General features: G+C 54.0%; 10 protein-coding genes across 10 annotated transcripts; 7 read left to right on the top strand and 3 right to left on the bottom strand.

The window, feature by feature from the left end:
- Positions 1–876: 876 nt before the first annotated feature.
- On the top strand, positions 877–2,733 carry AYO20_06628 (protein GZF3; the record flags this gene model as incomplete). The annotated part of the gene is made up of 5 exons (XM_022644917.1): positions 877–905; positions 1,124–1,525; positions 1,600–1,690; positions 1,737–2,114; positions 2,173–2,733. 5 exons carry the CDS (start codon positions 877–879, stop codon positions 2,731–2,733), a joined length of 1,461 nt encoding a protein of 486 aa, XP_022499185.1.
- A 1,692-nt stretch (positions 2,734–4,425) lies between these two features.
- AYO20_06629 (hypothetical protein) lies at positions 4,426–6,411 on the top strand (the record flags this gene model as incomplete). The annotated part of the gene is made up of 2 exons (XM_022644918.1): positions 4,426–5,818; positions 6,074–6,411. 2 exons carry the CDS (start codon positions 4,426–4,428, stop codon positions 6,409–6,411), a joined length of 1,731 nt encoding a protein of 576 aa, XP_022499186.1.
- A 1,012-nt stretch (positions 6,412–7,423) lies between these two features.
- AYO20_06630 (hypothetical protein) lies at positions 7,424–8,735 on the top strand (the record flags this gene model as incomplete). Its single annotated transcript, XM_022644919.1, has 2 exons — positions 7,424–8,304; positions 8,492–8,735. 2 exons carry the CDS (start codon positions 7,424–7,426, stop codon positions 8,733–8,735), a joined length of 1,125 nt encoding a protein of 374 aa, XP_022499187.1.
- Positions 8,736–8,820: 85 nt separating this feature from the next.
- AYO20_06631 (hypothetical protein) lies at positions 8,821–11,139 on the bottom strand (the record flags this gene model as incomplete). Its single annotated transcript, XM_022644920.1, has 2 exons — positions 8,821–10,658; positions 10,716–11,139. 2 exons carry the CDS (start codon positions 11,137–11,139, stop codon positions 8,821–8,823), a joined length of 2,262 nt encoding a protein of 753 aa, XP_022499188.1.
- A 261-nt stretch (positions 11,140–11,400) lies between these two features.
- Positions 11,401–12,787, bottom strand: AYO20_06632 (diphthamide biosynthesis protein 1; the record flags this gene model as incomplete). Its single annotated transcript, XM_022644921.1, has 2 exons — positions 11,401–12,563; positions 12,625–12,787. The coding sequence occupies 2 exons, from the start codon at positions 12,785–12,787 to the stop codon at positions 11,401–11,403; spliced, it is 1,326 nt and encodes a 441-aa protein (XP_022499189.1).
- Positions 12,788–13,179: 392 nt separating this feature from the next.
- On the top strand, positions 13,180–14,040 carry AYO20_06633 (hypothetical protein; the record flags this gene model as incomplete). Its single annotated transcript, XM_022644922.1, has 1 exon — positions 13,180–14,040. The coding sequence occupies one exon, from the start codon at positions 13,180–13,182 to the stop codon at positions 14,038–14,040; it is 861 nt and encodes a 286-aa protein (XP_022499190.1).
- Positions 14,041–14,863: 823 nt separating this feature from the next.
- Positions 14,864–16,765, bottom strand: AYO20_06634 (hypothetical protein; the record flags this gene model as incomplete). Its single annotated transcript, XM_022644923.1, has 1 exon — positions 14,864–16,765. The coding sequence occupies one exon, from the start codon at positions 16,763–16,765 to the stop codon at positions 14,864–14,866; it is 1,902 nt and encodes a 633-aa protein (XP_022499191.1).
- Positions 16,766–17,723: 958 nt separating this feature from the next.
- On the top strand, positions 17,724–18,935 carry AYO20_06635 (hypothetical protein; the record flags this gene model as incomplete). Its single annotated transcript, XM_022644924.1, has 4 exons — positions 17,724–18,105; positions 18,161–18,468; positions 18,530–18,692; positions 18,745–18,935. 4 exons carry the CDS (start codon positions 17,724–17,726, stop codon positions 18,933–18,935), a joined length of 1,044 nt encoding a protein of 347 aa, XP_022499192.1.
- Positions 18,936–19,826: 891 nt separating this feature from the next.
- AYO20_06636 (hypothetical protein) lies at positions 19,827–21,694 on the top strand (the record flags this gene model as incomplete). Its single annotated transcript, XM_022644925.1, has 4 exons — positions 19,827–20,000; positions 20,057–20,502; positions 20,609–21,260; positions 21,338–21,694. 4 exons carry the CDS (start codon positions 19,827–19,829, stop codon positions 21,692–21,694), a joined length of 1,629 nt encoding a protein of 542 aa, XP_022499193.1.
- A 431-nt stretch (positions 21,695–22,125) lies between these two features.
- Positions 22,126–25,793, top strand: AYO20_06637 (hypothetical protein; the record flags this gene model as incomplete). The annotated part of the gene is made up of 5 exons (XM_022644926.1): positions 22,126–22,640; positions 22,756–22,937; positions 24,076–24,186; positions 24,245–25,107; positions 25,215–25,793. 5 exons carry the CDS (start codon positions 22,126–22,128, stop codon positions 25,791–25,793), a joined length of 2,250 nt encoding a protein of 749 aa, XP_022499194.1.
- Between the last annotated feature and the right edge of the window lie 22 nt (positions 25,794–25,815).

A 25,815-nucleotide genomic window follows, 5' to 3' on the forward strand; every position in this document is an offset into this window, starting at 1 on the left:
CGCCTTATCAGCCACGCGCCTGAAGACGAGTATTCAAGCCTCACCAGCCACAACTATACCCTATCAGTCCAAGCAGTTGGAACCCTCATCGAACCTTACGCGAAGGGTTGCCGTTAATCTCGGACTGCGGGGCCTTTGATCGACAGTTATTCTCTCTTTTGACGCGTGACATTGCTAGAACAGACAAGGAACCACAATAGGAGACGGTTGGATCCTTCTGTACCACGCGCATGGCAGTTGTAAAGTGGATCGAGTTTCACCCTCGTAGTGGCCGCCAGAAGGGTCTTGATTTGGGCGCCCTGGCCGGCGAGCCGCGCATCTTGAGCCGTGGAGCGGTAGCTTTTCTCAGATCACCCTGCAGGCTGCAGGCAGTTTTGACGAGCTATTGATGTCCGCCTGCACATCAGTCCGTCAGAAAAGACTCTGAGCGGCTATTTCACCCTCGTCCAAATTCGAGAACTGGTTGTTTGGAAGCGGCTGGAGGCGCGATAGGAGAAAAAGGGGCACTTCGGAAGCCGGTGCCTCCACCGTGAGATTGGACAATCTCCTGCACCTTTCCCCAGATTTGCTAACGCGCCGAATCAGCGCCACGCTGCTCTGCTACGAGTGTGTCGCCCCCGAGCCTGCATGAAGCTCGATTCGAAAGAACTACTCCAGACTGTGCATTTCACACAATAGGGCTCCGGTTGTCGTGTAACGGACAACGAGACACGAGTAACACTTTCTGCCGATCCTTGTCCGGCGGCCTTTGCACTGACCTGGGAGGAGAGCTCATCTCAACAGAAGCGTTTACGGTCAAGACAAGGCGCAATTAGACATACTGTTAGGCTTCTCGGCGGGACCAATATTGTCCTCGCGGACCAGGATCCCCTCGATATGGGACCTCCACCCCTGACTCTGAGATTGTATTGGGTGAAGCAAAATACTCCAAGGTTCCCGTCTATCGATAGACGTGCTTTTCAGTCCTGCGATAACACATCCTCTGCCTTTATAACTTTTGATATATCGTCGTCGCTGACCGCATTGTAACAAGATACCTGTTGCATCTTTCTGCTGGAACCCAAACATAACCTCAATCCCTCACGGTCGCTTTTCACAGGCGTCCCTTTTCACACCGAACCAGTTCCGACGAGACCACGGTTTGGTCTCAAACACCACTGATCACGGCGTCCGCAGTTGCTCCCCCGCTCTTCCGGGCCTCTGTCCTCGACCCTATCTACCGCCAACCATCAACGCCCTTGAGTGACCCTCGGCTGGAAGAATATGGCTCTCTGAGACGAGATCCACAGCGAAGCAGCTCACCTTTACCGCCTCCGGCAGTGCACGGGAAGGATATTTCGCGTCCGTCATCAACCAATCTTCCGTACACAGGCAGTCACTTCTTCAATCAACCACAGTTCCATGCGAGAAGTGTGAGCTTCAATCTCGGGCGGGACTATCACTCCGAACCACGACCGGCACTGCCAGGATTGTCGGCACTGACATCCCTGGCAGCGGCTGCACCACCGCCACCACCAACTGTCAGGTATGCCCAAGATGGAACGTTGGAAGACGCGGAGTGGAAAAAAGCCGGGCATAAAGCTGACACACGGGCCACAGGTCATTTTCGGGCAGCAGCTATGGTTCACAATTGAGTTATTCGGGTACAATGGCACCTGTGCCAACGCCTGGAATTGCAGGCAATGCTCCAGTAAGTGTTTTTCTTTGTGTTACCTTGTGTTTGTCTGGTGTCTCAGCCTGAAGCGCGGATTGATGCCAAGGCTGCATTGTGGCTGGCGCCGGTTTTCCTGTCGGTCGGTCACGGGGTTAAACTTCGGTTTCTTATCGTTATCGAAACCTGCGATTCCTGGGATTCGATCACCACCCAAAATATCATGGCTGCTTCAATATCCTCAGGTGCTGACCAGAATGCCCCCTTTACGCAGCCTGTTTGTCAAAACTGCCAAACGTCAACGACACCCTTATGGCGCCGCGATGAAGCCGGATCCGTCCTCTGCAATGCCTGCGGCTTGTTCCTCAAGTTGCATGGCCGCCCGCGACCCATCAGCCTCAAGACCGACGTGATAAAGAGTCGCAATCGAGTCAAGACCTCAAGTCAAGGTCCGAAGAAGAAGGTTAGTCATCTTCTGTCGTTTCCCGACTGCTAGATCTGCTTCTGACACTGTAGCGCAGTTTGACCAGAATGGGAACCAGCCGCCCCAGACCGACAGTCCGAACGGCATCAATCCTCATCGACGGGTGTCACAGATGGCAGCTTCCGTCGCCTCTGATAGATCGCATTCTCCCATATCACGAACCGGAACCCCTGCGGGTCATCACGACCCAAATATCGCTCCTCAACACGTCTTCGATGGGATATCTGCCACCGGGGATTCGCACTACAACCATCACAACAACGGATCGCCAACCGACCAGTCTCTCAATCCACACGCCGCGCAACCCTCTCCCAGTGCAGCCTCGATGCACAACAGTCAAAATGCCGAATCGTCTATGAGTTACGAACAACTAGCTGCCCTCAACACGCGCCTGCGCACGCGAGTCTCCGAGTTGGAGGTCATCAACATGGTCTATCACGATAACGAACAGAATCTGTGCCGGGAACGGGACAGGGCCATCCAAGAGCGCGAAGAATGGAAACACAAGGCTGAAGAGCTGCAGCGAAGGCTCCAAGAGATTAACGACCAAGGACACATTGCGAAGAAGCCACGACTCTCACAAGAACCTAAAGAATGAATCACCGGTTACGAGCCACAACACTTTTTGGAGAGGTAAACGACCAAGTGTTTTGCTCTCGGGTATGATGCGTGGAGCAGTGCTCTACTTTCCACTTCATGGTTTGTGTTCTGTCAGTGATACCCAGATGAACGAATTTTCTTCTCTTGTCAATCTGACTTGCGGTGGGATGGGAGGTCCGTAATATGGTGAAATGATGGCAGGTGGGAGTTCCACATTAATGGCCGAGGGGGGGCGCATATTACGCTGAGATGGGTCGGGCTGGCCACCAATGCGACGGCGTTTGGGAGAATTGGGAAAACCGAAAAAAGCCCTGTGGCGCCACCTGGAGGATTATTGACCGTTAGCACCTCGCGCAGGGCGAGTGGGATCATGGTCATGGGCATGATGAAGATTGACATGGAGATATGCGGGAGGGGCCGGTCACAAAAGTTTTGGATTGCTGGAATGACTGACCACTGCTATTCCGGAGGCATATTTTGTCGATAATTTAATGTCAGAGGACGGGGAAGTGCTTGAACACATGGACCGTGACCTTGCCTAATCACAATCACAAAGTCAAGTTCAAACGCCCAACCTTTTGTCTCCCACCATGTGTACAAGTTCTGGCAAGTAGGAAACGGAATGTCAATGGATCTGCCCCTTTTTCGTCTTGGCTTCCAGCCGATTTGTTTCTCATCTTCGCGGCCCGGCACCAACGCAGTCATTCGCCAAGTTGTCCTCGCGAATCTGTTCGTCATGGAGCCAGCCTCGAATGAATGGTGGTATATCAAAAGTCCTTTAGTGCGCAGGTCTTGCCGCATTCAGCATACACTAGGCACTAGGTCCTGATGGGCAAGAGCTTCCATATACGGGGCAGCCCAGACGCTGATGAAGAGTCTGGCATCATTATGATTCACTTGCGCTGTCACGATACCTATGGTGGCAGTGGCCAGCAGAAGAAAGATTAGGGATCACCTCGGCACATACAAGTACCTCCACGGTGTTGATATCCAATCATGCTTGGGACATTGTTATTGGTCAGCAGCAAGCCACAACGATGGGTATCGAGGTGCTAGGCGGACCCAGCTCTGCCCGTCTAGAGCATTGAATGTATCAGCGACCCTCGTATCCCAGCCAAGCGATGCGATGCACAACAGGGGATCACCAAATGATACCAATGTTCAACGTCGTTCTGGACGACATTCGGACGGAACCTGAGGCATCGGAATTCCTCCGACGCCCCGAAATTCGGAACCCCGCATTACAAGGCCCCACTATCTCCATGAGACTTGGCAACTTTTGGCTGTTTGCTGGTTTAGCCGTCCCCATTTGGTAAAGGGAAGCCAGCAGCCCAGCTTGTCCCGGGTCGATGTGTCTTAGCAGGTCTGCGATCTGACGACACCAGAGGATACGACCAGGACTACCTAGGTATAAAGCCAAGGGGGGCTAATGGTCGAGGATCGTCTCCACCTTTTTTCCTTCTCCAAGACCCAGTAGTCCGTGTCTACAATATCTCGTCTCCTTCATCTCCGTCTTCCCTCCAGCCACCTCCGGGGTGAAGTCCTGATTGACCTCAATCACACGGCAATATATACTGGGTTCCGCTGCTTGCTGCCTTGAACATTCTGATCTCATTCTCTACGAGGACTGCGGACTACGGTAGATGGGAAAGCGACACTTACTGGCTCGGGCAAACTCACCTGCTGCAACATGGTGGACATGGGTTCCGTTGTCCCGGTTTCGCCTCTCCGTCTTCCTAAATCATTCAACTTTGCCAGCGATGTCGTCGACTATTGGGCCAGGAAGGATCCCTCGCTGGTAGCCCTCTACTGGACCGATCAGTCACTCAGCGCGGTACGGCGATTGACCTACAGGCATTTCTCGCGCCAGTCGCAACGCATAGCATGCCTTTTGGCATCCTTGGGCATTAAGCAGGGCGAAATAGCCATCATAATCGCGCCACGAGTCCCTGAATGGTGGGAGATTGCGACAGCCTGTCTCCGCTCTGGGGTCATCTTGTGCCCGTGCACGACGCTGTTGGTGGACAAGGACATAGAGTACCGCCTCCAAGTCTCTCGCGCTGCTGCGTTTATCGGAGATGCCGCGTCGGTGGCCAAGTGCCTCAAGGTCCGTGGTGGTTGTGCCGATCTGCGCACCATCATCCAAATAGATGGAAAGGCGCCTTCAGGGGTCGTTGACTTCTATTCGGCACTGAACAAAATCCCCTTCGACGCCACATTTGCCGTCCCCAGGTCTCTAGGCCCAAAGTCTCCAGGCATGATATTCTTTACTTCCGGCACCACAGGGCCGCCAAAAATGGTTCTGCACACGCAGACATCATATCCCCTCGCGCACGCCCTCACCGGGATTCACTGGCTGGATCTGTCGCCCGGCAAGATATACTGGGCCCTCTCGGAACAAGGCTGGGCTAAAGCTGCATGGTCATGGTTATCTACGTGGAATTGCGGCGCCACAGTCTTCATCCACGATGACAGATTGGCTTTCAATCCGCGTCGGACCATCGAGGTCTTGCATCGGTTCCCCATCACGACATTCTGCGCTCCGCCGACGGTATACCGACAACTTGTTCTTGACGAGAGCCGGCGCTTTTTCGCCACGGAGCATGGCACGCCACAGGCACTGCTCCACTGTTGCGGCGCAGGCGAGCCTCTCAACGAGAGCGTGGTCCGCATCTGGAAGGAGATGACGGGCGGCATCGAGATTTTCGACGGCTACGGACAAACCGAGACGATCGTCGTCTGCGCGAACCAGAAAGTCAACAAGGTCAAGCCGGGCAGCATGGGGAAGCCACTCCCCGGCGTGCCTCTGACCATCATCGATCCTGAAGGAAATCCCGTGGCATCCGGAACCGAAGGAGACATTGGCATTGCGGTGGCGAATACGAGGAGCGACTCAGATTTCTTCGGGTTCTTCGAGGGATACATCGACAAGTCTACCGGGGTGCTCGACACAAAGATCAAGACGTATCCCAATGGCAAGAAGTTCTTTGTCACGGGCGACCGTGCGACGAGAGACGAGGACGGATATTTCTGGTTCGTGGGCCGAGCTGATGATGTGATCAACTCGAGCGGATACAGGATAGGTGAGTTGCCCGATCCAGTCTCACTGGAACGCTTTCCTTTTTTTCTTCCCGAGCACACAGAGACGCTGTGGGGTCTGATGAGGAGCGTGTCTCATATATATGAGCCTGGAACGACCGCGAAGGCGAACTTCCTGCGCCTCTCACCTGGAAAGAGCGCACTGTCCTTTTTCTGGTGTGCTGTCAACCACATCAATAAAGACACCCTCGAGTCGCTACAATGAACTCCCCACTGACTGACTGGTGTTTTACTCACAGGCCCCTTCGAGGTCGAATCAACCCTCAAGCTGCACCCAGCGGTGGTCGAATCCGCCGTCGTGGCCTCTCCAGACCCGCAACGCGACGAAGTCGTCAAAGCCTTCATTGTGCTCACCGAATCCGCCGCGGCCAAGGCTAAAGCGTCCCGGGCGGCTAGCGACGCGCTGGTCAAGGAGATCCAGGACTTTTGCAAGCAGAACGCTGCGCCGTACAAGTACCCGCGGCGGATCGAGTTCGTCGACGCCTCTTTCTTGCCCAAGACCATTTCTGGCAAGATCAAGCGGGCGGAGCTGAAGGCGCTCGAGAGGAGGAGGGCGAAACAGGCTGCTAAGTTGTAGGGACCGCTTCACCATCATCGGGGGAGTGTGTGGTCCTTGCGGCGACGGAGGCGGAAGAGTTCATGCTATCCTCGAGGAGGAGGTTGAGGTGTCGAGTGGAGTGGTAAGTATACCCGCCTGTCCGCCCGTCCGCCTGTTAAGGAGTGAATTGTGTCTCAATTCGTGGCTCTGACTAATGAGACTACATTAGTGCAGGATATCCGAATATTCAACAAACGAGAGCCTTGGACGAATTGGAGTGAGAGGCGACCGTGTAATGGATTCACAGAGGTGTTGGCGCGCAGTTTGATCGATATAATGTAGATACATGCGCATTGGAGTCGCGCTGAGCCGACGGGGAAGATCACTGGCACTCCTGGAGCTTGGTCTGTCGACAAGTTTTAAAGAATGATCAACTGGTCATTTCAGAGACTTGTTTGCCGCCGGACGGTACAGATTTATCGGTTGATCCTCGCTCGGTCTTTCATGCTCAGGCGCCAAAAGAGTTGCAAATCCACCAGGAAAACCAGTACAGAGCCGAACAGTTGCGCCATCTAATATGGTCAGGGATGGACAGAATTGACGAGACTTTGGTGCAGAGCACCAAACAGTTCGTATATAGCATAGCAATAGCGTTGTCCGTCCATATCAGGTGGGACGCATGTGAGGCTTGTGTGAAAATGCACTGCCGGGATGATATGGCGCGAACACCAACCAGGGCATTGTTAGCTCACCTCACCTTATATGGTTACGGTTAATACCTCGCAACCAAGGAGGTTCACCGCGCAGTCGAATCAATCATTTAAGTATGAAGACATGGTGATACGCCTGCTACAGGTGATGTCATCCTCCGAGATTAGGCAAATGAGGCAAACGAAGCAAACAGAACAAACATGCAAAAAACACCAAAGTTCCTTCGTCACCATCACCATGAGAAGAGAGCAGACGTGTGCTGAGAACTGTAGACGTAAAAGGTCTCAGACATGCTATGCCATGATATAGCGCTCGAACCAGACCCCCGGCTCTTCACAAGATGACCATCATGGAGGCCTCTTCTTCTTCAGTTGACTCGACCCTCTTCCCTCTGTGCACGTTTCTCCTCAGCGTCTACACCCTGGGCGTCTCAGCCGATGTCTTCGTCTCCTCCACCGCGCGCTTGGCCCACCGTCTGCACGTCTCCGAGACGCTCATGTCGCTCCTCACCGCCGGCGCCGAGTGGGAAGAACTCGCCGTCGTGATCGCCGCCGTCGCCCAGCACCAACCTAAGCTCGCGTTGGGGAACGTCCTGGGGAGCTGCGTCGCGAACGTTCTCGGTGCGTTCTCACTGGGCGTCTTGGCCCAGAGGGAGGTTGTCGTCCAGTACGATGTGAGCGCGAAGATCTACGCCGTTGTCTTGTTCGGCGTCACCACCGGCGTGGCCGTGCTTTGGGGCTTTGGCCAGCTCGAGGGCCACGTCTACGGGGCCATCCTGGTGGTGGCGTTCGCGTCGTATCTAGTTGGTATTGGGTGGTCTATCTATCGGGGCGTCTTGGAGGCGCCTGAGGAATCTGATGCAGAGTCTGATGCAGAGTCTGATGCCGATAGTGTGGACTCTGGAGACGATAGAGGTCCAGAGGATCCTCGGCACGGCGTCTCTCGCGACGACCATTCGGGGGACGAGGAAGTCGACGAGTCAACTACCCTGGTAGGGCGAAGGAGGACGCGGCCGTCCACTCTTTCTCATTTAGTCAAGCTGATCCTCGCCTTCGTCACCCTCTCGATCAGCGGCTATGTCCTCTCACACTCCTCCCAGTCACTGGCGGCGAGGTTCAACATCTCCCAGACCGTATTCGGAGCCACCCTCCTCTCCCTGGCCACTACTCTGCCAGAGAAGTTTGTCGCCGTCATCAGCGGTCACCGAGGCCACCCAGGAATGTAAGTTCATCACTATCACACCTCCATCCCTCTCTCGTCACACCGGGCCGTGAAACGTGAAACCCGGGCATCTGAACCCGCTAGCAATGTCTCCCCCTCCAAAGGTTTACGGTTTACATCACTCTGTCATATTCTGCAAAACATACATAACTAGGTGTTCGAGCACACTAACGAGAACCTCCTACAGCACGGTAGCAAACACTGTAGGAAGCAACATCTTCCTGCTGACCCTGTGCCTCGGCGTGACCATCCTGAGCTCAAAGAGTCTGGCCCAGGGTTCGAGCTACACCAACGAGATCGTGTGGACCTGGACGACGTCGGCATTTTTGACCGTCATGATCATGCTCGGCACGCACTGGTTGGTCGGTCTGGCCATGCTTCTCGCATATGTGGCGTTTATAGTCCTTGAATTTACACTGTACAAGCCTTGAACGAAGGAGCAGAAGAAAAAAAACCAGCGCCGCTCTAATAATTTCCCAAAAACTCTCTCGCGTTCTTTTCTTTCATGTCGTTCTTCTAGACAGGGACACCGACAATCTCCTCACCCTCCTTGCCGTCGGGGACTAGATCGCCGTAGACGGTGATGGGTATTACTACCTCAAAGGTGTCGCATTCCAGATTCTCAGCCGCGACATTGACCGTGCCGCGCTCGTCATTGACCACCTCCTCAAGCAGGTCCGCCACAGCCTGTATCTCGCCATCGTCGGTCTCGACTGGCTTGATGGTTCCAAACTCGAAGCGCAGACTCCAGTCGAGATTGACCCCGGAGGTGACGAACGTGGGCGTCGCCGAGGCGGGGATGCTGGGCGCGAACGTCGCGCGTTGCGCGAAGAGGATGTTCTCGGCCCGCGCGGCATAGACCTTCCGCGTGATGCGGTTGATGGTATGGACGGAGCGGACGGCGAGGGACGGGGCGACTTTCTCGCAGGTCTCGAGGGTCGATTTGAGCGAGGCGCAGGGCACTTGGCCCTCGGAGAAGTCGATGACGGCGGTGACCGTCTCGCCGAGCCGGTGGAGCGGGCGATCGATGACGATGACCGCGACTCGCGACCCGTTCCGCGATATCTCGAAGCGGTTCGGGCTCGATTCACTGTCCGAGAGGGAGTTGCTGAAGAGGATGGCGCGGTCGATGGCATGGAGGGCCTTGCCCCGAGCCCCTGCGTCGTGGGTACTCAGAAAGGCTTCCATCGGCCCCGAGCTCGACTGCCGCCGGCGGTTGCGGTCCAGGAGCGTGTCCACGAACTGCAGAAACTCCAAGCTGGACTTCTCGGCCGCCTGCGTGGTCGGGGTTGCCGCTTCTTCGTGGTCGTGTGGTGCAGAAATAGACTTTGTGCGAGCGAGATCGCGTAGAATGACATGAGGTTGCATCAGATCGTGACCGTAGATTTCGCCGTCGTGACTGACTCCCGGGAACACGCGGATGGGGATGCTGACCTGGCGCACCGTGTGCACGTCCCGACTCCCCGGCACGCCCTGCACGCCGACCGTCAGGGTATACGCGATCTTGATAGCCTTGCCGCGGTGGCTGGACGGTAGACCTCGCGGGAGCGGGTAGGTATAGGAGTAGCTCTGCTCCTCGCCGGGCTCGAGGTGCATGTCGACAAACAACAGTGACTGCGGCGTCGAGAGGATGGGGATGGCGCGCGAGCTGGTCACGGCGTGCATCGCCTTGACGCTGCTCATCTCCTCGCCGCCCATGAGGCTGTTCAAGGAACCCCCCAGCGCGTTGAGGTTGAAGTGGCCCAGGAAGCCGCTGTTTGGGCGTGGCTTCTTGACCCCGACCACTCCGCCGCCCGCCTGCCCACCCAGAAACCCTTTGCTTTTCACCTCCTCAAAGTGGGACTGGTCGATCAGCGAGGCGTCCAGCGTGAACGTCGCGCTCAGTTGCGCATAGCCCATCAGGAGATTCACGGCCTGGGGCCGGAGCGGCGGCCTCAGCGGCAGGCGCCGCGGAATCGCGGCAGAAGAGTTGATCCATGTCGGACGGTGTTCTGACACGATCGAAGGTTGCTCCGACACGAGCGTTTCTTGCGAGTGGTTGCTGAGCGAGTAGAAGTCGCCGCTGCTCCTTTCGCTGGCGGGGTCGTGGCCACCACCTCCCGAAGTTCTAGCAGCCTCGCTAGAGTCGATAGGGCTGGGGATTTGCAGGTCATTGGGCTCGTTGTCCGAGTTCTGGCTCTTAGCGGTTTCTGGGGTCGGAATGTGTCTCATGTCGGAAGAGGAATCGCGACTCCCACTAGCCGCTGTGGACAATGGACTTCGTCGACCTCCTCTAGGTGGTGGTTGAAGGCTAGTCGGAGACTCTCGGTGATATTGCTGGCTGGGTCTTCTTTGCGGAGTTATGTGTGGATGAGCTGGGAATGGTCATTCGAACTGTTCCTAGCCCTCGTTCAAGGGCGAAATGAACTAACCATGATGAATCTGCACGGTCGAAGACCGCGAATGAGCTGGCCTTTTGGGCTTCGCTCTGCCCCCAGAGGCACCGTGGTCAACATCCCCCGCGATGGTCGGCGACGTCAGCGAGATTATCGACACAGATCTCTGTTGCTTGTGGCCTGGCCTTTGGGCGGGCTGGTCAGGTCCCTGCTCGTGGCTGTTCGGTCGGCCGTTCTGGCCATTCTGGCTCAGCCTCAGCACAGTACTGGGCTTCGTCGACTGAGCGGCGGCAAGCTGACTGATGCTCTCACGCCTCTGCCGTCGGAGGCTTTGGAAGGACGGTGTCAAGGGCTCGGACGAAGACGCGACATTTCTAAAGGTGATGGTGCATCGGAGCTGCTCGCCCGCAAACACGGATTGATCATGGAAGCGGACGACTACATGGATGTCAGAATGCATACCACGCCCGCGAGGCTGAATGTAGAACAAGGATGAGTGGGTTGGCCTTTGTGAGAGGGAAATGAGCGTTGTGCTCGATATAAAATGGCGGAGAAACAAAGAGCCAGAGTTGAATGTCGTGGGGCCAGCGGCAGAACTCCGGCAATTCGACCCGATGGATCACTTTTGGTTCGCGCAGTTTCTATGTTATCATGGAGATGCGTGAACGTAACATGGTATCATTAGAATTCGTAACATGATATTATACAGGGGGGAGTCGCTTCAGGCGCTCACTCCAACTTGCGCGGCGACCTTCTCAGTCGTCCGCGCCAGACCATTATTGGCATAGAAATCCATGGGATAAGTCCCGTCTCCCTTTTCCCATCCTTGCTGCGCGCCCAGCACCACAAGAGCCTCGTAGGGTGTCAAGAGTGGGCGCGGGAAAGCGTAGCCCCAGTCGATGCTCAGCCTGGGACAGGCTATCTGTACCCAACAGTCCACGTCTTCAAACAGGGCGAGCTTCCCAGGGAATATTTCACTGAGCAAGAGATTGACGTATGGGATGCCCTCTCTATCAAGGTATTTCTCGAGCATTGTCAGGATATGAGGGTTGCCCTGTCTTCCCAATGCCCCGAGTATGAGACCCCATCTCTTGGCTTTCTTTGCGGTGCTGATGGCCGCGGCACGCATGTCCAGCATCTCCTCGTGCGAATATGTTTCTCTGGTCAGTTGTCGAGAGTACGGATCGTATCGATAAGCTGGGATATGGGGGTTTGCGATCATGGCTGCCTCTAGGTGGAAGCGACCGTCGCCCAGGTACAGGATCAGATCAACATTGGCGTCCGGGCTGATCTTGGGCGCAGTACAACCCAGAACTTCGCCCTTGCTCAGCGGCATGATTTGCGGCACCACCAACTTCAGACCTTCAGCCTCGAGGGCCGGCCTGATGGTGTGGAGTGTGGCATTGAACTGGATGGTACCCACCATGGCAATTGTCTTTCCGGGGGGTATGTTTCGAGACAACGTGCTCACAATGTGTTTCGTGTCGATGGAGATGTCAACAAAAATATACAGGGTCGCAATCTTGGTAGCGGAGACCGGTATCAAACAGCTATGAGCGTAGTGGACAAGCAGATCACATCCTAGGGCTCGTGCGGTGTAGTCATCGATACAGCATGCGCCGTACGTGACGTCTCCCATGATCAAGGTCTCTGTGCCGGGGCAGAATTGAGTCAAGATGTCTGAGATGGTTGTGGCAAACATCAGCAATCCTTCGGGAAATTGTAGAGCGACTCTCTTAGCCTCGAGGGTTCTTATGCGATGGATGGTCTTGGGGATCTCAAAGCTGTAATTGTGAGGGAGCAGGGCAATCGCGGCTTGGATATCGGGGTCTTCGAGGATTTCGGAGGGTACCTGGTTCAGGACTCTGGGATTCTTTCGCCGATCTGGTTCACGGTCAGGATGTGTGGTCTGCGAGGGTCGAAGCACGGGGCTTATCCTCATTACCTTGATGAGAGACGGCAGTGGTTTCCTCCACGGAGGAACTCTCGGTCTCACCCCTTCGCTGCCTCGCCTGCGCCTCTGCTGTGCGTCTTCCCACGAACCGTCTCTTGGGTGTTCTGTTACTGGGTACATTTTCATCAGCGGCGGGTGGAAAAGCACCAGGCATGGAGACTCCGTCCATCTTTTGGCTGTTGGCGCCCAACCGCGGGGCTCTTGGGCGAGTGGCTTTTTTGTGGTTGTTGGGCAGAGAATATGAAAAAGTTTGGACAATCTGATGAATGCCACTTTCAACTCCAAATCGTAGCCTTGGGAAATCTGTCTGCGGGGGAACAGCCACCACCACCGTTTAAAGTGCCAGTCTCCACCTGCGTTGAAATCGTCAAATTGTAGCGAATATAAAACGGCATTATTACACACCTGGCCTTTCGGGGATATCAAGCACCCTGGCACCCGAATTGCGCAACTTGTATTAGTCTTCCTGAGACACAAGCTCTGTCCTAGCCCGCCTTCAGATCCCAGGCCAGGCTCCATGACCACCGACTCTCCTCGACAGCCAACATGGTCACGACCTCAGGCTTCAGCCACACGCCGGTCACCCGCCTCCTAATCCTAAGCTCCGTTGGCTTGTCCATCCTCGTGTCCACGCTCTCCATCCAGTACCTCCTACCTGTCCGACCACATCCGCATCTGTGGCCGTACCTGCAGTTCTCCCGCCTCCTGACCTACCAGGTCGCACACACCAGCTCGACCGAGCTGCTGTTCTCCGCCGTCCTGCTATACCAGTTCCGAGTCCTCGAAAGGATATGGGGGAGCCGAAAGTTTGCGAGTTTTGTCGCCGTGGTCTTCTGGTGCAATGTCGTGGTCGTGCCCGCGCTGGTCGTCCTGCTGAAGCTTGTGACCCTGGGCTGGTATAACTACCTCCCGAGCGGGTCGGCCGGGCTGGTGTTTGCCCTGCTGAGCGCATGGGCGGAGGAGGTGCCACGCATATACAGGTACAAGATCGCCACGGGCTCACCGGCCGCGTCGGCGGGCGGCGGACCACCACAAGTGCCGGGTATCATCTTGAGCGACAAGTCCACCACGTACCTGCTGGCGGCGCAGTTGGCGCTCAGCCAGTTTCCCTATTCCCTCCTGCCCGCCGCCGTAGGGTGGACGGTAGGCACGGCGTGGATGGGCGAACTGCTTCCTGGTGGACTGGCCCGATGGAGAATCCCCGCGTGGATGGTTGGTGAATCGAGCAAGAGAAAAGAACGAGACCGGTACGAAGGGCTCAGGCGCCGGTTAGAGGAGGAAGGCAGTTCGGCGGATGGGATGAGGACCGTCAGTGACCGAGTTGGTGCTGGCGGAGCAGAGCAGGAGAGTCAGAGGCGAGGGGGCTTTGGCAGGCAGATCCTGGGATATTTCACGGGATCTTCTTGAGGAACGCCGGTTCTCACGCCTTCGAACATAGACGTAATCTTGCCGGCAGGAAAGCTCTCTCAATAAGAGGCCATCCAGGACCTTTTGAAGGATTGAATTGAAAACGCCGGAAAAGACCAACTTTGCTTGCTTTCGTCTGCACTTGTATCTGCTATGGGGTAGAGGTGTCGAATCTACCACACCTCCTGGACCCCGACAAAATAACGGGCCATGGGGGTTAAAAGCCGCATCACGTATCCTTGCAGGTGAGAGTGCATGTGTGGGCATATGAGGATCAACAAGGCGACTTGGTCAGTGTTCCAGGACATAGAGGTCAAGATGCGGGAAGAGAGAGAGTGTATGTAAAGACAAGAAACGTGCCCTCTCGATAGTCTTCTAATCTATACTAGCAGCAAAGGATATCTCTCTCTACCTATGTAGGTCTCGACCATCTTTCCGTTTTCCTTGCGGGCAGGGAAAGAGTCATAACCAAGTTCCAACTATTGAGCTTGTTGATGAAGGGGCGTCGAGCTCTGGTAAAGGTAGATCCGGAGTATCTCATGGAGACTTGATACTTACCATATGGCCTTGAATGAATTATTCGGTGTAGCGGTCCTTCGAACGCAGTTTAACCTGGCTTGCTGGTAGGCGGACACATTGGCTGAACCAGCTGACTCGCCTGTCATGGTCATGCAATGGCTTCTCTTTTATTCCGTCGTGGAGACATGGCTTGTTATCCTCCCAGAGGAGACTTCTGGTGGTCGAGATAGAGGACTCTCAGATGGGGAGCTGATCCATCTTTATGAATAGGAAGCTGAATTCCGAGATTCCACGAATCGATCTTTCATCCCTCGCCCGAATTCTTAGCTTGATCCTCCAGAGCCTGCTTGTACATCTTCATCGCGACATCCAAACTTTTCGATATAGGTCCCGTCAGCTGTCTGACGACATGTCGTCCGCCTTTGATGGCATTGTGATGGACTTTGTGTCTTTTGCCAGCTCTATCATTTCGTTCGTTTAGCTCTCTCTCCTTTGCTCGGATGATCTCTTGTCTTTCCTTATCCGCATCCTCTGCGATGGCGTTGATGCGCTCATGTGCGCGGTGGAGGCTTTCGACTAGACTGGCCACCTCGTGGGCGCGAGAGGGGTCTCCGGACAAAAAGGCGTTCCAGAACTGTCGTAGAAACTCAACTGTGGTGGCATGAGTGAGGCTGAGTCGGTCGTAGATTGCGGTACTGAGCCCGGAGGCCTCTGGTATGGGGGAAGTCTGGTCACGATGAGCTTGGATGAGAGAGAGCACATGTTTCATCGCAATCGAGGAACCACTTTCCACTCTTGGAGAAGACTCGTCATCCATTTCATCGTCTTCGTCCTCCTCGAATTCGCCGATGGGGATGACACCAACGCCGGGTTGGGAGAAATGCGCGGTGAGGTCGGCGTGCACGCCTTTGATGGCTTTGTCAGGATCGAGATTTCGAAAAGGATCGCTATCAACTACAGAATTTGCACCAGCTTGGGCGGCCTGGCTGTCGGAGAAGAAGCGACTTTGATCACGGATGTTGAGCACGATGCGTTGCTGTTCCGGAGTACCTTCCAGATCGCGCAGCTTAAGCTGTTCGTACGTGGCCTCGGTCATCCCGATGGGGGCAGATGCATCAACATCAGAGGGCTTGACAGCCGCCATGAGCTTCTCGCTTATCGCGTTGAGTTTTCGGATTATGGGCGCCTTATCCAGCGTGGTCGGTCGCAGCTCACTATCAGGTCGATTTCCGTAGCCGAAGTGATTCTCCTCGTTTCCTTCTAGATCGATAAACTTGGGAATATGCATTTCAGTCGCAGTAGGTCGGAGACCAGTGACAAGAGGATGATTCAAATAATAGTCGACATCGATGTATTGGTCACGGGATTCCCTCGTTGGGTCAAATTTGAGTCCTCGAAGTTTCATGAGTAGCTGGCTCTGGAAAAATCTCGACCAGAAATCTTTATCGTCAGGGATCTTGCGGGGTACAAGTTCATCGTAGACGATGCGCATGACGGGGTATTGTTCAAAGATAGCACGAATCTGATCTTGTCTAAGACTCATTCTCCCACCATCATCCTTTTTGATTCCGGCCAGAACGTTGAAGCTGCCTTTTCCTTGACTCTTCGAGAGTGCATGTGCTCGGAGGAGATGCACACGGGAGGACCAAAATTGTGCTCTAAACTGTGCGTCAGATATTGACTCAGGCTTTAGACTGAGTGCTTCCTTGAATGTCTTCTGTAACACGGGATCTTCTTGCATCAAGGACTGCTGAAGCTTTACGTCGGATTTGAGCCGCTCGTCGTCTTCCCAAAGATTGATTGCCCGACCAGAACCGGAAATAGCATTGGCCATGGTCATGGCAGCCGACTGGCCTCCTGAGGAGACTGCCGCGGCATTTTGAGCCGCCTTCTGCGCTTGAATGACATTGGCGAGAGCCTCTTTGATGCCGTTGGCCTCACCCCGTGGATCTTTGGAAGACGTAAACGTGAAGACATGAGCAACAGCTTCAGACTGTCCGGGATCCTGCGCAAATATCTTCAGCATCACCTTGGGATTCGATTCAGGGGTCTGTTGCAGGTTTGTGATATTCGCAGCAGAGAGCACCAGAGTTGGAGCCGCATCTGGTGGCTGGGCTGGAGTCCATGACACGGATTTCCTGTCTTTAGAGATTGATAGGATGCCTGGGTGCTTCTTATATGAGGCCTGCCCCTGCGGAGGAGCCATTCCTTGTGCGCTTATTGCCTCGCTTCCACACGAGCCAGCAAAAGGGACTTATCGATTCGTCGTGTAGACGGAATCGTTTGACAGTGACGGCGGAAGGATGAATTGCATCGCGTTTGCGATCAATGTGGTGTGGGACTGATCCTGACACCCGGAGCTCAGAGGGCTAGGACTTGAAACTTTATCATCAATGCCCGGTGTGCAACAACACAGTCTAGTCGAGTGAAGCGAAGGAGAGGATGACCTTGAAACAAAAGGCACATGGGACTGGCTACACAGGCTCCGACTTCCCAGGGATTGAGAAAGATTGACAGAAGTTGACATCATGACAAACATGCCAAGGCCTCATAAATGCCGCCTTGCTGGCGTCTCGGCATATCCAAATTAGGTAAAGTGGTAAATTACCTCCAGGCACCAGCTGACTACTCACGTGCTACTCAGGACTACACAAAGTCCTCAGCCTCACTTTCTTTGATGTCTCCTAGCCTTGTGACCTGTATCTGGTCCCAATCGTGGTCAATGCGGCGCGTTGGACAGTCCTTCATACAAGGACACACGAATATACTGTCACAACAGCCCTTGATAACCATCAAATGTGGTCTCATGTTGTCTACCATGCTTTCCTCCCCTTGACGTAGGGCCCTTGCCCCCAAGTGTAGCATGGGAGCATGCTACCACAGTACCGCAAGCGAAATCTGATACACTCAATCGATGTTGAAACCAATCTGGCGGGCACGTCAGCTCGTCCACATAAGTTGGGTTTGCCAGAGAAGATTTGCCAGCGCCCAATCCACCAGAATTAACGTCACGCAACCTTTTGAAGAGGAACGACTTCCGTGGTACAGCCCAGATCAGTTTTATCCGGTGCAGATCGGTGAGACACTCGATTCTAGGTACAAAGTGGTGGGCAAGCTTGGGTATGGGGCATACTCTACGACCTGGCTTTGTCGAAATTTGGAGTATGGTGCTCCTTCAGTCCTGCGGCACCTCTGCTGATGGTTCGAACAGCGATCCTGGATTTGCAGCCGTCAAAGTCTGCACTCGAGAAAGTGCCCAATCTACCCGTCTTTACCGAGAACTCCAGTTTTACGAGCACGTCAGCGTTCTCAACTCGCACCACGGTGGTCAAGCTTATATCCGCGGATTACTCGAAACATTCGCCATCAACGGCCCTGCTGGTCAACACTTGTGCCTCGTCCACCCTCCGATGCACATGACTATTCAAGAACTGCAGCTTCAGAATCCATCACATCGTCTCAATGAGCAGATTTTGAAGTGGACTCTAGTTAATTTGTTCCGTGCCCTGTCTTTCCTACATGATGAAGCCAGGGTGATGCACGCAGGTAAATTTACTGAGGGTTATGAACCTCTCCGTCTTTGACTGATAATACGAATTAGATATCAATCTATCAAACGTTATGCTGACAATTGGCGATAAGTCCTTGCTCTCGGACTTTGAAGACGAAGAAAGTCAAGACCCATCGCCCACCAAAGTGATTGATGACGTCCGCACAATCTATGGCTCTCGCCAGCTGGGTCTTCCGAAGACTGGCCTGTGGGGCCAGCCGGTCCTGTGTGACTTTGGAGAAGCTCGAATTGGGGAGTTCCATGGAGGACTCATTCAGCCCGAGTTATATCGTGCTCCTGAAGTGTTATTCAATATGACGTGGAACTCGAGCGTTGATATTTGGAATGTTGCTGTTATGGTAAATGAATTGTCACCTCCAAACCCTTTAGCTACATTCCTGGCTAAGTCTTGTGTCATAGATATGGGATCTGTTCGAAGACCGACACTTATTCCATGCTCTGGACGAGAATGGAGAATCATCAGCAACCCACCATATCGCGGAAATGGTCGGTTATCTGGGCTTCCCGCCTCTTGAGTACCTGCAACGAAGCCAAGTCACACAGAAGGTCTTTGATGAGCAAGGTCGGTATATTTACACTATCGATCGTTCACAGATGAGCCTAACACATTCCAGGCCGCTGGAAGGGAGCCGGAGGGGTCGATATCCCATCACACTCGCTTGAAGAGTCAGAAAACGGCCTGAGTGGTGAAAACAAACAAAGGTTTCTCACATTCGTGAGATCCATGCTTAGATGGGTGCCCGAGGAGAGAAAGGGAGCCACCGAACTGCTCGAAGATCCGTGGTTGAAGAAGGAAATTCCGTGAAAGGTCCTACGGCTAGACAAGTATTACTTTGATGAAGGGCTCCAGCGTCTCTCAGTGTCGACTTACCACCGCCTCACCAGCCAACAATGGAGAGGGCGCCGAACATCGAACTAGCCACGCTGAGGAGCAATACTCATCCTTGGCTGCTCGCTGCTAAGCACATCATCGTGCTGAAGCCGAGGTGGCCTTCTGGGACAACAAGCCCGCCGCGAGCTCTCACGAGTGGATCTCTGACTTTACCTTTGTCATTGGGAATCACGCATCTACCATACCGTCCCCGGTGGACAGACTGCCACAGTCAAGGCGGTGATCAGAAGGTTCCAGTATGCGGGAGAGGCATATGACAACTGAATTGTCGTTTCGACACCCTCTGGGTAAGACAACACCTTGATCGAGATAATTGTGGCGATATATACGGCAGCTGATCGAGTTCCTGATCAATAACGCTTAGCGTCTCTGCAATCGACACACAAATCCTTAAAGATTGCCAAGCACAGAATGTCGAGGACCTGGCGTATGCTTTCGATCCAATCTCATGACACAACCGGGATTTCCGTTCTTATGCGCTCAAGATTATCATAGCTTCTCCGGTGCCTCATCTATTCCTTGTAGTCCTATCGCAGAATTCCCCTCGTAATGGAGTAAGTCCTGTCCATGGAATAGGCTACCTTGCTATGAATATCCGGGTTACGACGGGGGGGCGCCCAAAAGCTTCAGCTTCGGAACTATCCTACCAATAAGGGTTGAGGCGCACGATCCGGAGTATCGAGGTCCCAGTCAAGGACTAGCGACGACCAGACAGGTATATCTATCTCCATATTCCGTCTGAAGCACGACGGAAGACGTACAAGCATCCCCTTCAAGAAGATATTCGTCCACTCTATTTCCACGATGGAAGCAGCAACACCTCACGCAGATGAAAAGGCCGTCCCTAAGCCTGAACCACCGATTCACACCGAAGACTTCAAGGTAACAGCGCATGGCGATGTGCTAGCTGAGGAGGCCCTTGGGGCCAGTGTACAACCTGGATATTTCAGGTCTCCAACATTCTTGGGCACTGTCCTGGTATGTGGTGTATAATACCTAGGCATTGCGTGCCTGACACTAAGGCGCTGCCACAGGCCCAAGCATTGAGTGTGCAAGCGGCATATTTCGGCTGGGTCCTTGCTTCTAACAGCCTCGCTACCATGAATGAAGAGCTTGGACCAAGCGACAGCTACCTTTGGATTCCGCTGGCTTACACTCTCACTCTGGCGACTGGTTATCTTCTCTTCGGACGGCTCTCGGATATATTTGGACGCAGATGGTTTGTCATCTATTCAACCGCCCTTGTTCTCGTTGGTTCTATCGTCGCCTGTACAGCTCAATCGATTTCGGCCTTGATCGTCTCGAATGTCTTCATTGGTCTCGGCGGTGCAGCTCAGTTCTCTTACGGCTGTATATTACCAGAGCTAGTCCCTTGCAAGGCACGAGGACTGGTCAACGGCTTTATCATGGTTTTTTCAATCCCTGGTGCAGCATTCGGTCCAGTCATCGCCAAAGCCCTGATTGTCAGTACCGCAGCAAGGTGGCGGTGGAATTACTACCTAACCATCATCATGCAGGGCGTCGCCATATTACTTTTTTTTCCTGTTCTACCGACCTCCAACATTTAAAATGTTGCATATGAATAGGACACTGAAGGAGAAAGTCATGACACTCGACTTTGGTGGTATCACGCTCTTCCTCGCGGGTATGGTCCTTTTCCTCCTGGGTATCAACTGGGGCGGAAACATCTATCCCTGGAAGTCTGCTGCTGTTATTTCGACCATTATCATCGGATTTTTACTCTTGGTCGCCTTCGTGGTATATGAATCATACGTCCCATCCGACCCGTTTGTTCCCCTGTGGCTCCTCAAGAACACTCAGTTCATGCTGCTGACGGTGATTGCCTGTGTCGGAGGAATGCTATACTATCCCCTCAATATTGTTTGGCCCACAGCGACTGCGGCCCTGTGGACAGATGACCTTATCTACCAGGGCTGGCTTACCATGGCATTCGTAGGTGGCAACACCCTGGGCGACATAGTCTGCTGTGCTATATTTGCACGCATTGGAAGAATCCGCTATCAACTCATGTTTTTCACGACTGTGGTGACAGCCTTGATCGGCTCGCTCGCTTCGACAACCCAACATTCTAAGGACCGGAGCATGGTCCTTGTCACCCTGGGAACAATCGCCTGCGGCTGTGTGGAAATGATTCCCATCACCTCCATCACTTTCACCGTCCAACCCGAAGACATTGGGATGGCGATAGGAACTCAAGGTGCCATCAGGTCGCCGTCGGTTCGATCGCCGTCGCCATGTATGGGTCTGTTCTCTCAAGCAGAAATACTGCACTCGGTACAAAACTTATCCCCAAGGCCGTTACAGCAGCCGGACTTCCAGCTTCATCCTTACCCGCACTGTTCACGGCCCTCACTCAAGGTGCAGATGCCCTACAGACAGTACCGGGATTCAATGCTCGAGTTGGTGCTGCGCTCTCCACTGCACAGAAAGACGCGTTCTCCGGGGCCTTGAAGATCGTTTTCGTGATGACCATCGCATTCGGTGTTTGTGGGATGGTTGCCTCTGTCTTCATCAAGAATATTGACCACCTCCTGACGGGGGAGGTGGTGCGAAGGTTGCACGATCGTGGACAGACAGAACTTCACGAGGCAAAAGCAAGAGAATACGACGCTCCAAGATTGGCGACAGATGTTGAAGAGAAAACAGGTTGAAGGTGGGATTGAATTTCATGGTCCTCGTCAGCCTTTTTGTGAGACTATATGATATATCTCTGCGTGCACACGAATTCACAGATCGGCGCAGAGAGGAGTCCACCCATGGACATTTATTTATGTGCCCACGCCGCCGATGGTGTGAATAAGAGGGTTAATAATCTCCGAACGCTTAAGAAGGGCAGAATGTACAAAGGCCTCTCACCTCTGAGCGCCAGGATTTCGGAAATCCGGGAACCGGAAAAGTGCCGAATTCCTCGTTCCTCTGCAATCCTCCGATCTACCAATCCACTTCCGTTTTCCTAGCCTCTATTGTTGCATCCTTTAAAAATTCATCAGAGCGCCAAGTGCCTCTGATCTATGCATTCGCGAGTGCTTATCTGGCCTTGAGTCTATGAAAGGCAAGGGCTCCTCCCTCTCTACACTGTGCAATGGATAGCCGAAACAGATTTCAAGATAAAGTCATTGCTATAACGGGAGCTGGTTCAGGAATCGGTCTGGCCACAGCGCACTATCTGGCCAAAGAAGGAGCCGCTCTCGCCCTCGCAGATATCCGTGATGAAGCCCTGCAACAAGCAAGAGACTTGATCACAGCACAAACACCGGGAGTCAAGCTTCACACATACGCACTCGATGTCTCTAAGAATCAGGACGTGGAAGACTGGGTCGGAGCGATCATCACAGCCTTTGGTCGACTGGACGGCGCGGCCAACCTCGCTGGCGTATTCAGCCGGACCATTGACGGCATTTCGACGCTTTCTGATACAAACTGGCATTCCGTGCTCGATATCAACTTATCCGGAGTGTTTTACTGTCTCCGTGCACAGCAAAAGGTCATCTCGAACGGAGGCAGCATTGTGAACGCGTCCAGTGTTGCAGGCCTCTACGGGCATCCCAACTACCCGGCATACTGCGTGAGCAAAGCCGGCGTTCTGGCGTTGACCAGGTGCGCAGCGCGAGATGGGTGCAAGGGAGGTCAGAGTGAACTGTACCTGCCCGTAAGACTCTAGAGTTCCTTTATGTTCGGTCTCGACTTCTAACCGTTAAAAACCTGAATACAGAGGACGCGTCCGCACCCCCATGATGGACTCAGTGCACCAGTCCTTGTCGGGAGTCACCTTCTCCGCGAACCCATCAGCACTGCAGCGAGAAGCAGAACCTGAAGAAATTGCCGCACTCATAGGCTTCTTGCTCAGTGATGAGAGTCGCTTTGTCACTGGAGCGGAATATAAGATCGACGGCGGTAGAATGGCATAGATCTCTGGAACAGAACGCAGATGCTCAATGTTCCAGCGGTCGCTTTCTGATTGATAGAGGAGTTCGACGGAAACGACAATCCTCTTCTGGACCATCTAGTGTCAGTGAATGTCAAGTTCTATATGATATGTCCGCTGGGCATCAGCGCAACAGAGGCATTCGATTCACAAACTGAGCATTCGAATGCGCCCGCGTCTATTCATAGAATGTTCACTACATCACAACCCTTGAACTGCGAGAATCCATGCGTCATGTCGATATCCAGGCTCAGAATGACCATTCCAACAGGTTCAGAGCCCGTCTCCCAAAGCAATTAGTATGAGCAACTCTGGCCGGACCGCCAGAGGGGTGATCAGCATGAAAGCTTCAAGCGTACGGGCAGCATGAATCTGGAATGGAGTCAATCCAACGTCTAAACCTTCCTACCAACCGAGGACAGCGGCTCGCCCTTGAATTTGTATGTTCAAGGAATTTCGGGACCAGCGAAATTCCGAAGGTGATCCCGAAGCACCAATAGAACATGCAGTTGTGGAGGCGAAGAGAACTATCACTCACCAAGGCTGAATGCTAAGAAAGTCTTCTGGGAACTAAGAACCTGGGGGCCCCAGATCTCGGCTCTGAAGGGCCATGTCGGAGCTTGCCAGGGTCCCCCAGGTGGCAGAGAGGGAAAGAGAGAAAGAAGCTCGACTCCCTTTCACAGATCAGACGCTTTTTCTCTCTCTTTCTCTACAATCACCGTGGCCTATTCACAAGGTTTGATATCCTTGCAAGGATTTCGAGACTCGAGGGGTATTTCGCTACTGAACAGGCTCATCGACACGACGTGGCAGTGTTTGGGCAGGAGCATGGCCTTGGAGAGTCATCGCCTTCTGCTACCAGTGACTATACAGGGTCGACAGGGTTGGCTGAACCACTGGGCCCAGACCAGCGGGTTGCTGACGAAACGTTATCGACATGGAATCCATTTATACATGCTACCCAGCTGCCGTTATCGCCATCGGCAGCAAGGAATATTTCCCCCGGGAGCAAACCACATCCAAAAATGAAAGACAACAGACATTCAGCTCGTCAAGCTGACTCAAAGTCCTTGGGGTGCCCTTTTGTCGATGACTGTAGATTTCCAGAATGTTGCAAAGACGATCTTCAGCTTTGCTCTGAACAGCCGGGATATTTGGAGGACGTGCCATCTGTGAGGGCAAAGGTCCAGCGGTTCTTTGACTTCTCAAGCCTTCACTGTGCGTATATCGCGACCGAGATTCCCATCTGGTTTGGGCGGCGAGCTGGCATGAATAGATCCGTGCCTGGACGAGGCACAGACGCTGGCGCAATTTGGCGACTTTGTTCAAAAGCGCGATCTGGATCAGCCAAATGCCGACGACTTGTGGGGAATGGCAATACTCCATCTGTCCATCGCTGTTCTGTCCATCCTGGAAGACTTTCACTCGAGTGGCCACGACGATAGCACCCCGGGATGGACCAGATTTCTGAAGGCCTCTCATCTGCTGGACCATGCCACTGCGATGGGAGTGGGCAATACCGCAACGATCCAAGCATGCACCATGAAGGCGATTTATTTGACCTATGCCGAGAAATTCAACATGGCATACGATGTCGTGGGCCAGGCCGTCCAGCTGTGTTACCTGGTCGGGCTCCACGATCAGCCCAAGAACGGCAAACCGTTGAGCCCATTTGAGGCTCACATGCGCCAGAGGGTGTTTTGGACCACGTACTGCCTCGAGAAGAACATCGCCTTTGCCAGAGGACTGCGACTGCCTTACCTGATCTGTGATAGCGACATCAATATCCAGATCCCGCCTTGCGCCTCTGACGACGACGACCAGAGAGTGGAGATGCAGTATCTTGACGAGGTCCAGGCGTTTTCAGACTACCTCCACAGCACGGTCCAAGCAACACGCCTGAGCACCGAGATCTGGGATTGCATGCTCTGTCCCAACGCCAAAAGGCCCGTCGACGAAGATAAGGTCATGGCCATCGACGCCAAACTCCAAAACATTCTCGACCGACTGCCAGACTATCTTTCCCTGGGGAGGAGATCTCAGGTGGCGGCGTCGGCGGCAGCATCGCAGCAGCAACGGCAGCAGTACCTCCAGGGATCTCTTCGTCGGATATCTCGACGAGCAAGAATCTTGTTTCTGGTAAGTACTTCTGCGCTTTGACCCTATCACAAATCCCTTGGAGATGAATGGTCTAACGGTGCATGGCATGGCTCCAACCACAGCGCACCAATTACTTCCGTCTCCAGATGCGTCGGAAGGAGCTCCACGCGGGTAGATTCTGGCGACGAGATCGCCGGACTTGTCTGGACATTGCGGACAAGACGGTCGCCACCGCCTACGAGTTCTACTTCTCGCCCGTGGCGGAACCTCTGGACCGGTACTCGTGCGCCATCTACTTGCTGGAGGCTGTCTCGGTGCTGGCGGCCGTTCTGCTCGACGACAACGTCGACCGCGACTGTCTGGTCCAGGCGTCGACTTCTTTCACACGGGCCCTGGGCGTGCTCAGGACCACCACAGCCGGCCTGCGCCTGGCCAGGTCGAGCCTGAAGAGGATGGAGCAGACTATCGCCGCGGCCGAGACCATCGCACGGTCTTTTGACCTGTCGTCCAACCACGCTGCGATCGACCCTGCGCGCGATGCTGCAACATCGCCGACCATTGAATTCGACGCATTCGGTCAACCGTGTAACCAGAGGCAGAATAATCCATCTTCTATTGGTCCCTTTCTATTCAATGAGCCACTTGACATGGAGTTATGGGCCGCGCTGGATAGTACCAACGAGATGGTTAATTCTACTACCGAGCAACTACTCCTGAATCTCTAGCGTGGCCGATAAAGAACCTAAG

Source organism: Fonsecaea nubica, assembly GCF_001646965.1.
Source record: "Fonsecaea nubica strain CBS 269.64 chromosome Unknown Scaff42, whole genome shotgun sequence".
Lineage (NCBI taxonomy): Eukaryota > Fungi > Ascomycota > Eurotiomycetes > Chaetothyriales > Herpotrichiellaceae > Fonsecaea > Fonsecaea nubica.